Here is a 12,598-nt window from a genome sequence, read left to right as displayed (position 1 = left end):
TTTTGAAGCTTATTTGGAAGATATCTTTAGTTAGTAGTAGGTTTTCTGGCAAAAGTCTGGGATTCGTGAGCATTCCTTACATTGCTGAAAATTATGATAGCATCAGATTGCGGGGTTGCTAGTGTAATATGATGCTTTGTTGATTATTCATGAATTCTCGATTGCTTGTAATACTTATGAATATTTTAGGTGGACAAAAAGGCAAACTAAGAGGTGGACGCCTGAGCTTTTCCACATTTATATCGCTGTGAAGCACCTGTAAACTCTAGAGGGAATTTATATCTGTAAATGAAACCAGTTCGATTTTGTTTGCTAACCTGGTTAAAATGTCATATTTAATTGTCTTTAAGATAAGTCGTCCAGCTCAAACCTTTGTAGGGGTAAGAGGTGGGACCATCATCATCGTCCTTTAGCTCAGTCGGTAAAGGCGCAGCTATACAGCAAGACCATGCTGCAGGCGGCTGGGTTCGATTCCCGGTCCGGTCGTGCTATTCTCTATATCCTTACTCTAATAACCAGTAAAACTCGGATTTGTGATTATAGATGCAGGTTTCACAGTTTTATTTCTTTATAATATCAGTAGTACATGTATTTCTATGGCTATATAATTTGGATATAATGTTTATTCTCTTCATTTAAATATTCAGCAATTTTGGGTCATACATTATTCTAAATTAGAGTACACACCGCGTTTCAATCTAACCGATTTTAATATTGTTCAACAAATTTCAATTGAATATCAATTTCCCTAAGCTACATTTGCTGTTTAATGTACTCAAACCATACCGATAAAACCAAACGTAAAACCGATTTACAACAAAACAACAGTTAACAAAAGAACCAAGAAAGCAAACATTGGGACTTAATTAAAAAGAGATAAGCTCGAAATAAGACACCTTTGTAAACGTTTCTCCTTATGTTCCTGATGATTCCAGATTGGGGCAGCTTTGGAGCTATATAAAAAATAATTCCTCTCTAGCTCTAATTTACCTTGGTGTGTGTGTGCAATATTTCTTTCACTAGCAACTTTCGAAATTGGCGTTTATTGGTGAATGGGATTCGGTTGTAGCTAATTGCAGTTACTATGCACTCTTGATTACTTATTGATAATCTGCTCCGGTCACAATTTTCGCGATTTCCTCCTTATATACAATTTAGAAGCGATTGTGATCAAATCTTGCTATTAAGCTTTTAATTAGTAGTTCAATGTGTTGCAGGCAAGTCTTAATTTGGAGTTAAGTATATAAAATATTCCCATTCTGATGTTTATGTTTTGTTTTATCAATTTATATATTATCCAGTATGCTTGCCAAATCGGTTACATGGAGGGTACATTGTGAACAATAGCAAGAGCAAATATGTTATTTAATTTTCTTTAGCCACTGCTTACGGGTTTTCTTATTCTGTAAATATGATTGACAACATTGCGGAAGCAAAATGGGCTGTTTTCTAATTTGTACCTTCTACTACCGGGTATCGAGAAGCTGCATTCATTGGAATCACCGCTCAAGCGTGTATACTGAAAAGTTTCCTAAACACTTATATACTACTAGTAGTACCACATATCACTGTTTGCCAAAGCATGAATCAGTAAAATATATTAGCAGTAAAATATATCCTTCGGTTGGATTCGAAGTGAGCTGAACTATCTTTTATACATCAATTTAACAATTGAGATTTTAATTGTTGATGCTGTACGTCTTACTTTCGAAGCATAATGCCATTTTAGCGGTCGATGGCTGGTTGTTAGCTTCTATTGGTGCCACTCGTGGAGGGTCCACCTTCACCGATATCACTCACAATTGACGAAACTGAGTTCTGTCTCGATTGCACGCGTGGTTTGATAGATTTGAGCTGAGTCGTTCCGTTAAACTGTACGTTGACGTCACCACTAAGGGGATGGATATCAATCATTGGTACCATCGGTTTGTATTCCGCCACCATTGGAGTTGTCGAAGGAGCATGCATTTGTGGACTGATTGGCGTTGCGATGCCACTATCGTCGCTAGCACTGTTATTCTTTGAACCATTCTGGTCCGTTGCATGTTCCGGACTACTGCACTCATCCAGCTTGTTCAGGCGAAGGCCAGCTTTTTGTTGACGAATCTGCTCGAATGAATTTTGGAAAAACGGCTTCTTCTTTGTCGGAGTTCCTCCAGCACCGTCCTGCTCATTTGCCTCTTCTAGTACGTTCAATGCCAGTCCTAGGTTGCTGTTGAATGATATGGATTTGCCGATTTTGCGGTCCAAGAATATTGGAGATCGTTTCTTTTGCTGAACCATTTGCTGGTGCTGCAGGTCCTGAACTTGTTGCATAATTCGGCAAATGTCATTAGGCAGCACGTAGTCCGGTCTGCTTTCAATTGTTTGGTCGACAAACTTCACTAGTATGTGCACGGTGTTCTCCAAAGATTGAACCTGCGTTTGGAGGGTTTGGATTTGGTTTTGCTGCGCTTGGCGTGTTTTGTCAAGCTGAACTAAGCTAGATTGAGCAAACTGCAATTGTGTTTCAAGCTGATGATTCTCTTCCTTAACTCGTTTGAAGTTCTCCAAGTGATGATTCTGAGAGGTCATTTCTTCCTTCAGGACATTATATTCGACTTGGTATTCGATCAGCTGCCGAGAGAAATCGGACTTGAACACATTCCGAAAAACCTTCTCCATAACATCAGAGTCGATTTTCGGAACTACCGTTTTCAGGTAGTTCATAATGTCTTCGAAGTTGTTTCTTTGCAGCAGTTGCTCTTTGTGGACCTCCAGCAGGGCAATTGCACATCGAAATATTACGTCGAAAGATTCGAGGAACAAAAGATCGAAGACACGGGCTACAAATCCAAGTGGGAAGTGAGAGCTGAAAACGGTTAAGATCCAAGGTGCAGCGTAGAGTGTCGGTGAAATGTCATGCTGATCGAACCAGTCATACAGCTCAGGGATGTGATCTTTAAGCAAGCGAGATAGTTGATACAGCTGCAGTTGGAATTGTTTCATGTCAGGCAGATACTTGGCGCGCATTTGTCGTTTGAACATGAGATGCTTAAGTAACTCGAAAGCGTTCGCCTCCTCCAGCTGTTGAATATGGGAAAGATTTAACTTCATTTCGATGCAAACATGCGCAATGGACATTTGTAGACTTACGTGTAGCAATAAAACTGCACAGATGAACCCTAATCCTTGGCAGTACCCTAACTCTGGATCGAGAATAGAGTATGCTTTCAATAGATTGAATAGGGATAGCTGGCCTACGCCAAGGGCATCTTTGTAATACTTGTGATCGGGAAATGTGCGACCTGGAAAGGAGGGCAATGATTAGTTGTTTGCTTAATTTATGGAGAGTTACGACATGGGTAAGGGTACGCTTACTACCCGGTAAGCGGTCATAATTTAAAAAAAGATGCTTAATTATATAAATAACCGCACGCGATTCCAACAAAATTAAATATACTAACTCCTTCCCTGCATATTTGAAATGATTTAAAGCCTTATAGGGTTGATCAATCAGGCTCTCTATTGAAATCGCTTAGGTAAAGTGGAAGTAAAGGAGTTGTAGATGATCAACCGGAGATTTGAATGAGACATCAGGCGAGGAACTCAGTCAGTTTTGTTGGGGTGCGTAACGTTAAGGCCAAATAAACTACGCAGGGGTAGGAGGGACATAGTAAACAGGTGGGGCATAATAAGCATCCCGCACTCCAGTCCAAAACTTCTAGTTGTTCGAACCAAATTAATTGGTAGTAGGTTTAATATCACCATTGCAATGATTAATGACCAATTAATTTGTTTCGAACTTTATAATAAATCCATGGCTACACGCAGAAAAATGGATTTTTGTTTCAGGGTCTAATGTATTTTGTTATTGATTCAAACATATTGTATCACTTTTTCAACAAAACATATTTTTGAATCAACAAAATGGTTTTTAGAATCAACAAACAGATTATTGTTGATTCAAAAATATTTTTCTTTGAATTAACCGAATAATATATTTGAATCAATACGCAGAACGTGTACGCAGAAGCAAACGGCTGCAAGTAACCACACAGTAAGAACAAAAAGGTCTCATAAAAGGCGGTGGTGTAGTGGTAAGCGTGATTACCTCTCACCCCAGCGGCCTGGGTTCAATCCCAGTCGGCGCCGCCGGGATGTTCTGATCACGCCTTCATTCCAGATGGGACGTAAAGCCTTTGGTTCCCAGTTCATGAGTTGATGGGTCGAAAGGCAGGGACCAGATGTGGGAGCTGCCTCTGGCGTCGCGATAGCATTGGTGCTCAGCATGTGGAAAACAAGATCGTCAGAAGACAAATCAAAGGAAAAAAAAAACTTTTTAACCACGATACTAAATGAATTTTCAGAGATCTAAACAAGAAAAAAATATGCCAAGGTTCAATGACAAACTTATACCCGTTTTCCAATCAGGAAAACAAAAAGTTGTCTTTAAAATTTTATCCAGTTGCAAGAAAGTACATTTAGTTAATTTTCTACTAATTTGGCTTATTCTTTTTTTTTACAGATGATAACACTTTAAAGTGTGAAAGAAATTATTAATTAGGGGTGGGTTTAAAGGGTTGAGTTGCCATGTGCTTAAATTGTTTGCATCAAAATGAGCCGAAATTTTGTAATGTTATATCTGACCAACTGCACAATTTGGAGATGTGTTATTGGCCAAAAAAGGGGAAGGCCTCGTGAATCAAAAGCAACCATGAACAATACATTTCCTTACTTAACCGCTGATTTCAAATTGAGACTGCACAATTTTTTTTAGAGCAGAAAGCAGTCTGTTCACTCTACTGTAACTCGGGATACAAAATCTCATAGAAATTCATAGTTACAGCTTCTTATGTGTGTGGCATTAATCTCGTGTTCACCCTTTAATTACCTCCCTCTATATTTACATTCATAAGTTTATTCGATTTTACTCTGCCCCGTAGAGTTAGTTGTTAATGACATTTGAGTCTTACCAAATAAACTAAATGAAAAATTCTCAACGAAAAGTTAGCTCAACAGATAAATACAATTATCGCGTTCAAACTGTTCTTCGGTTTTCCGGGTGTGGGGTTCTGGTATTGGCATACTGGGTAGCACTAGATACTGGCATATTTCAACTTACCTAAATCAATGAAAATGGCGTGTTGATGTTCGGTTAAATTTTTCAACAGCGTTTGATACGGCGTATAGTAGTTGGGGTATTTGGAAACATCGACCGGTGCCGTGTTGTACGAGTGTTGGTTGGCGAGGAACATCCACACTTCGCCACGTTTCGCCCTCGGCACTCCGTTTTTGATGGCTTGGTAAAGCACCTTTGGATCCTTTCTGGCATGTACCCCTTCTGCTGGTAGAACACTCAGAAAATTGTCCCAAATTTCTGCCGCTTGTCTATCACAGATGGAAATCTCATCATATTCCAACTTGATGCGTTTGATCTCATTGGATTTGATTGCATTCTGACGGGCTTGCAGTCTGGCGTTCTCTTTGTCCATGCGGTTGAGAATTATGGTCTGTTTGATTGCTACGCGCCATAGCTCGCGAAGCTCCTCCCGAGTTCGCTTCCTGTTACTGATTTGTGGAGCTCGTAACGGAGACATGTACTCATCACCTGAAACTTTCATATTCTTCGAAGGGGTAACAACACGGTGCAACATTGCCTGCCGCCACGATCCAGTGTGATTGGAATTTTCTCGGGGACTGTTGCCTACCTTAATGAATCTGCAATTAAATAGAAAACCATTAAAATTTGATCTATTTGTGGGTGAAAGTTTAAAGAAATATACATATCCATCATTGGCGACTTCAGTTGGGGAGCAGTGGGGGCAACGCCAAAGTCCGAGTTCTTTCGACTCAACGAAGGGCTGGAACCAATTGTAGAAGCACGTGATCTTGCTTGTGGTTCTAGATCATTTGAAGTTCTAAGATCACCCGAAGATGTTGAGTCCTTGATTGATGGAACCCCTCCAAATTCGTCTTTGCTTGTACGACGTTTGAGTAGATGATCAAATGAACTCGTCAGTGAACGCTTTGCTTTCATGAAGATGCCGCTGCCACCTAGATATTGGTTCAAAAACTCTGCTCTATGCTCAACCGTATCGTGTACGTGTCTTTGTTGCTTGGATTCACAGTGCGCCCTTAGTAACATCATGAGGAATTGATTCTGCTCGCCAATGCTGTGCCCTGGGGCTTTCTCAGCACCGTGATACTTTTCCAATACCAATCGCTGTTCGTCCTCTGCCAAGGTGGATTCTATTCGCTTAAAGATCATATACTGTGTCTTTTTATCGCTCAGTCCTTCCACGTCCGAGCACAGCTTATGATACCACAGCATGGGGCAATGCTCGCAGGAGTATATCTGTGCAGCTGTTTTGTCCTTTTGTTTCTGCTCTGAGCATACCAGGAATGCCTGCGAGATGGCGATTATGATCTCATCGGCTACGTTCTCGGACTGGCATTTGAAGACGTACCCAATGTAGCCATCGTTGTTCACGTCTCGGCAGATAATTCCAAAGTGATCTGCATTTTTCTGACCTTGGGCACAACTGGCCACGTCACGAAACTCTTTGTGCAGCAAAACCTGTTTGCGATCGGGACTAATCAACCGCAGGTCACATTGGCCTATCAAGAATACCATCGTACGGTTCTGGTCGGCAACCGGGATGGAGCCGATCGAGGCAGATCGATCGCGACACACCGGTACACTGAGGATAAAATGTGAATGCGGTGTCGAATTAATGGTTTTGAGTACTTACGAAAATTCACAGCATAAGCAAAAAAGTATTATTAGTAAACACTAGGAAAGCTTAGAAAAAGTCCCCAGAGAGCGGTTTCTAACTAAATTAAACCATTGCTTTTTTACGGCTGTTTTCTGAAAAACCGTGCTTATTTGTTTGCATTAGATATGTGATTAGTAGCAACCCTAAAGTTTAGGGCCTAAACTAAACGCATAAAAATCTGCTCAGTTGGTTCGGTTGGTTCAGAAGCTACTAGATAATAGTGCAATGCGTTGATTAATAATCAACTGATCCTTTCTGGATGAGGATGAAGAAATTAATTTTAATGGCGTGTTTTCAGAATCTTTCGTTAATTAAGCAAACCATGTATTCTAATAGAACGCCATCGCGTTTTTGGCAACACGATTTCATCAGTTGTTTTTTTTTTCAGTTTTGTCCTAATACTTCATGGATATTATAATAGATTACAAACGTGTGATCGAAGTAGGTTCTGCTCGCGAATGGTTGAGTTTCTTGCCCTCCTGTCACAATTTTTACTAGCTTGTCTGTGTGTTTTCCGTCTAAAAACTCTTTTTCGGTTGTGTACTACTTGAAAAATGAAGATTTTTAGCGGTGGTCTCAATTGATAAAGTTTGCGAATAGTTCTGGTGTCGTGTTTTAGACAACATCAATCACTGGTAGAAGTTCGAGAGAATCTGGCAGACCAGAAATGCGGAGGATCTGAATCTGATTATTGTCGTTTTAATAGCGTAAAAACAAGCAAAAAGTGCTATAATCAGGACATACTAAAGAAAAGTTCAAAACCGACCAAGGATGATCTACGGAAGGAAATTGCCGCACGGAATCACAGAACAAATCGGTGAATCAAAAAGTGGTTCGTTTTTCTGCTCAACAAGCAATGTGTTGTGGTATATAGGAGAAAATTCGGTAAGATCCTTCTATTGCATTATTTTATGAGTCTTCAATATTGTACAAATATTTACACATTACACACAACTACACATAGTAACTCGGAGCGTTTGGTACGGTATGTCCACGCATCCTTCCACCCCTGTAGATTCAAGAAATGTTCCCATTCATTTCCAAGAATCATCTTTGCGGCAAATACAACGCAGTAGGCCTGGCCGTATTGATGTTTATATCATATCTCAGATATGCTGTAAACATCAATAAGACAAGAAAAATGATTAGACCTCATCTAACCTAATCATTTTCTAGGATGTTTTCTCGTACTGGCTGCGTTTGTATTAGATTAGATTAGATTAGATATAATAGATTACAAACGTGTTGCCAACTATATTGTCATTAATAGAAAAAGCTATATAAACTCTTCGAGCATAAATCCAAAATCCCATTTTACCTTTGTTTTGTAATCTTGTTGGAAAGGATATTAGTTCGTCCATTTTATGGTTGATGTGGTCATGCGAGTATGACTGTTAATTACATTTTTGGATTGATTTCGATGCAACAAGCCGATTTTGCAATTTAAGACTGATTGGTTTTTCCCAAGGGGGTTATTACTGACTCCCATTTTGAAACCTTCATGTAGATGTAATATCGCAGTAACATGTTAATTTTTCCATCGAATCAGAATATTCTTCTGCACCAAACATTCAAACCAAACCCCATACTGCTGTGGGATGACAAAATGACGTAAACGCCACCATGGTAAATTTTCACTTTTAACCAAAGTCGGCGCCGGTGGTGGCATGATTACCTCTCACCCCAGCAGGCCTGGGTTTAATCCGAGTCGGCGCCGCTGGGATGTTCTGAGGCATAAAATCCAAAATCCCATTTTACCTTTGTTTTGTAATCTTGTTGGAAAGGATATTAGTTTACTAAATTCGGAGACGAGCCAGCCAACGGCTGAAAGTCTCCTTAAGGGGGTATTCCCGATCTTTTTTTTCAAAAAATCAAATTTATTTTTTTCACGTTTTTTTGTACTTTAGACTATATACTTTCATCCCCCCAAGCCGTTTTCCGATCAGCGAATTCGGTGTCCAGGCATAGCTGACTAATGGTAAGAACCCCCAAATGGTTTTAACTAAAGTCAAAACTTTAAACGCGTTTTTCTCGAAACCATATTTTTTTTATCGGGCGAAGATTTTTCTCAGAAACTATAAGAGATATTGACTTGAATCTTTTCGCATTTTGTTCCTTATTAAATTCTTTGGAGCTTCTCCCACTTTCAGCCAAAAATATTAACATTTAACATTGTTTGAAGCACCTTAAAGCTGCAAAAAAGCGGGCTAAAAATCGCCTGTTTTTTCATATGGCCGCCATTTTGTTAATTTGCTAGATTTTTTGCTGCCAACGGGAGAAGCTCCAGAGAATCTTATGCAGATTATTAATTTCATCACGAAATCTGTTTCAGATGAAGCCGTTCCAGAGAAAAGTCTTCGCCCGTCCAGGCGTTTGCGGCGAACAGGGGTCTGTTTGCCGCCATTTTGTGACGTCAATAATGTCTTTTTTTATGTCGAAAAAAAATTATTTGTAAACTTTAATGTTCAATAAACAAGAATCCCAAAGAGTTAGGCGCATTACTATTCATTTTCCTTGAAAAAAAATAATTGAAAAACAGGCCGAAAAAAGGCAAAAGATTGGGAATACCCCCTTAATAAAGATATAAAAAAAAAAAAAAATAGTTTACTAAAGAAGTTACAGTTTTACAAATATCGCTCTAACTGTGGTTCTAGTTCCACACGCTGTAAACAAATATTATGTTGTTGTTTTAACAATGAATAACAGCCTATTTTTGTTTGTCCAATTCAAGATGGATAAAAATAAGAAAAAAAAATACAAAATAGAGTAAATTGATTGTTGAATACGTGGTTAGCAACAATAGGGGAGACTGGACACATTTGACCACTGGGAACATTTGATCCCTCTTTGGTTTCTCAAAATTCTGAGCAGATTTTTTCAAGTAAGTTTCCCCTAAGTTTCGTCTTGACGGAAGGTAATGTTATGGGGACATTTTCGTCAGATTGTCGAACGAATATATTTTTGAGAGCAGTTCATATGTTTTTACTCCCTTATTTTGGCCAGCATGAACATTCCAAATATTTTTTTGAATTTTCAACCAAAACGTATACAATTTTCACAGCTATAAGCTGTGAATAAGTAGAACTTATTATAACCATTGAATTGGTGTTGTTTCATTTGATTGTTTGTTAAGTTTGATATGAAGTTGAATACTCAGTTAGGGGACACTTGATCCCCAAGGTTTACACACACAAACCTTATATATGATGGTGAAAAAATAAAACTCTGTTTGTGGAGACCTGGCTCTCAAGAATTTTCCCACATTGGACCTTAGGATGCGAGTAAAAATTTATATTCAAATGCATGTCATCAAGGGGGATCAAGTGTACCGCAATTCTTAAAATTGCGATTCCTGGCGAATTTGAGAAAACCGTACATTTAGGAATGAATAAAGCATGTCAGAGGCTCGAGAGAATAAAATAAAAACCGTATGAAACCGTCCCTGAGTACACTTTTCTTTAAAACAATGAATGTCTTCTCCAATTTTTCGTAACACGTTTTAATACTCTTTCTGAAAAAACGTAGTTTGAGAGATTTATACATAATTTTGGAGCCTTTTTATTATTCATAAACTTACAAAAAATATTTACCATTTGTACCTGTGCGAAAACCGCATCCACTTTCGATTTTTTCGTTGAAAAAAATTAAAACAGGGGATCAAGTTTGAGCAAACTCCTGTATTAAGTTCACCAGGGAATCCAAGCACAGACATCATCCACATCATTCAATATCACCATTGCAATGATAAATGATCAATTAATATGTTTCGAACCATAAGAAATCCAAGGCTATAGCACAGGAAGCTCACTATGCTCCACCTGTTCACTATGCCTCGCCTTCCCCTAATTCTGATAACTTGAATCAAAAATAGAGCGATTGTCGTGAAATTGGAAAATGCCTCATAGTAATTCGCCAAAATCTCCATACAAACTTCAAATCATTTTCGTGACGTCTAAACCTCCATCAATCTTTGCCATTTTTGGCAGAGAATCATGTTTTGGGATTATGGATCAAACTGGAGTGTGGCATTAATGATTTTCAATACTTTTTTCAGCGTGAAGTCAAGGTTGCAAATACTCATTTAAGCTAAAACGTGTTTTTTTTTTGGAATTATGACATAATTATATTAACATATTTTTTACTTGAAAGATATAACAAGAGGTTGCAAAAAATATGTTTATACATACAACCTGTAAATTTTGCTTTACACGAGTCACAGTCAGCGATTTGCTGATCGCTGAGTCAGTGCGTGAGTGACTAATCACTGATTATGATTATCAGTAAGCGATATTGTTAGGTTTTATGGATCAAACACATACATAGTAACCTCTTCGTGTATCTTAAAAAAAACAGTGAACTTTGTCCAACTCGATATTGAAGGGACCATTGAGTTATTGAATTATCGTGTTATAGAATAACAATGCCATACAAAATCGCTATCACATTTCATTTTAACTACGATTCTATAACTCGATATCGAGTTAGTGGACATCGAGTTGTGGAGAGTAGACTCATAGCATCTAATTATTTCATAACTCCGAAAAACATTTATTTAGCTGTAATAAGAATTTGAAACCTTTGAAGCACCTAAGTTGCAATAGATTATCGCTGAGTTACGCTGAATCTTAATTCATGATGTATAGTATTGTACATGCAAACGGCGCCGGTGGTGTAGTGGTAAGCGTGATTACCTCTCACCCCAGCAGGCCTGGGTTCAATCCCAGTCGGCGCCGCCGGGATGTTCTGAGGCATAACATCTCTGATCACGCCTTCCTTCGGATGGGAAGTAAAGCCGTTGGTCCCCGGTTCATGAGTTGATGGGTCGATAGGTAGGGTCCAGGTGTGGGAGCTGCCTTCCTGGCACGTCGGTAGCATTGGTGCTCAGCACGAAAAACAAGATCGACGGAAAAAACAAACCAAAGGAAAAAAAAAAAAAGTATTGTACATGCGACTGAAAGTTTTTTTTTCCTTGATTTGTTTTCCGTCGATCTTGTTTTCCGTACTGAGTACCAATGTTACCGACGCCAGGGAGGCAGCTCCTACACCTGGACCCTACCTATCGACCCATCAACTCATGGACCGGATACCAACGGCTTTACTTCCCTTACGAAGGAAGGCATGATCAGGATTGAACCCAGGCCCTTTGGAGTGAGAGGCAATCACGCTTACCATTACATGTGCCGCTGCGACTGAAAGCTGTCGCAACTCGGAGTGGTGATTTTCAATTTATAGGTGGCACGACAATAAACGATGAATTGCATATTGAAGTATGTAAAGTATTTACAAATAATTGTTTTAAATTCAGTTCATATTAAGCGATAAGGTTGGACACATTTTTAATGAAATTCAGTAATGATCCGATTTTGCCGGGCCATTTTTGAAAAAATATTCAATTGTGCTATGAAACCTTTGCGTATTTACAGTGGTCTTATTGCAAAAAAGTATACCGTACCCGAGCAAGAGCCGATAACTAACCGATAACATATGAATAACTTAATTTGGTATGATACCTTATTTTGCTATGCTTGTGGTATAAAACCTTGTTTTGATATTATTCAGTTATCGAAATATTTTGCGTGATTTTTCAGTTTTTAGACAATAACCCCTAAAAGAGCTATTGGATTGGTATTAGAAGACCATTTAGATATAAAATTATGGTATTCTGGCATCATAAAATGCGTTTGTTATATGGCAGTTATTATAATAACTATATTATGTATTAGTTAGTATTCCTAGAAGATTTTTAATGCATTAATTTTTGGCATTTTACCTGTTTTATCAGGCTCGTCAATACCATAATTAGGTTGCCAGTTATGCTATTTTCATGTCTGAATTAGGTA

At 38.6% G+C, this 12,598-nt stretch overlaps 1 protein-coding gene across 5 annotated transcripts in view; it reads right to left on the bottom strand.

Annotated features, from left to right (window-relative positions):
- Positions 1-530: 530 nt before the first annotated feature.
- The window catches only part of plx (PTB_TBC1D1_like and TBC domain-containing protein plx), an 80,953-nt gene continuing 68,885 nt past the window's right edge, over positions 531-12,598 (bottom strand). For all 5 annotated transcript variants that reach the window (XM_065236506.1, XM_065236508.1, XM_065236509.1 and 2 more), the window contains 4 exons: positions 5,766-6,683; positions 5,105-5,700; positions 3,136-3,287; positions 531-3,066 (listed from right to left, as the gene is read on the bottom strand). In XM_065236506.1, the coding sequence (XP_065092578.1) occupies positions 1,747-3,066; positions 3,136-3,287; positions 5,105-5,700; positions 5,766-6,683 (2,986 nt within the window). In that variant the 3' untranslated portion in view covers positions 531-1,746. The remainder of the gene's footprint in view (positions 3,067-3,135; positions 3,288-5,104; positions 5,701-5,765; positions 6,684-12,598) is intronic.

The sequence above is a fragment of the Ochlerotatus camptorhynchus genome, unplaced genomic scaffold (assembly GCF_037179485.1).
Source record: "Ochlerotatus camptorhynchus isolate MF236.1 unplaced genomic scaffold, CSIRO-AGI_Acam_v1.1 ptg000554l, whole genome shotgun sequence".
In the NCBI taxonomy this organism is placed as follows: domain Eukaryota; kingdom Metazoa; phylum Arthropoda; class Insecta; order Diptera; family Culicidae; genus Ochlerotatus; species Ochlerotatus camptorhynchus.
Note: the sequence above shows the minus strand (reverse complement) of the source record. Positions and strands in the feature narration are given on the sequence as shown.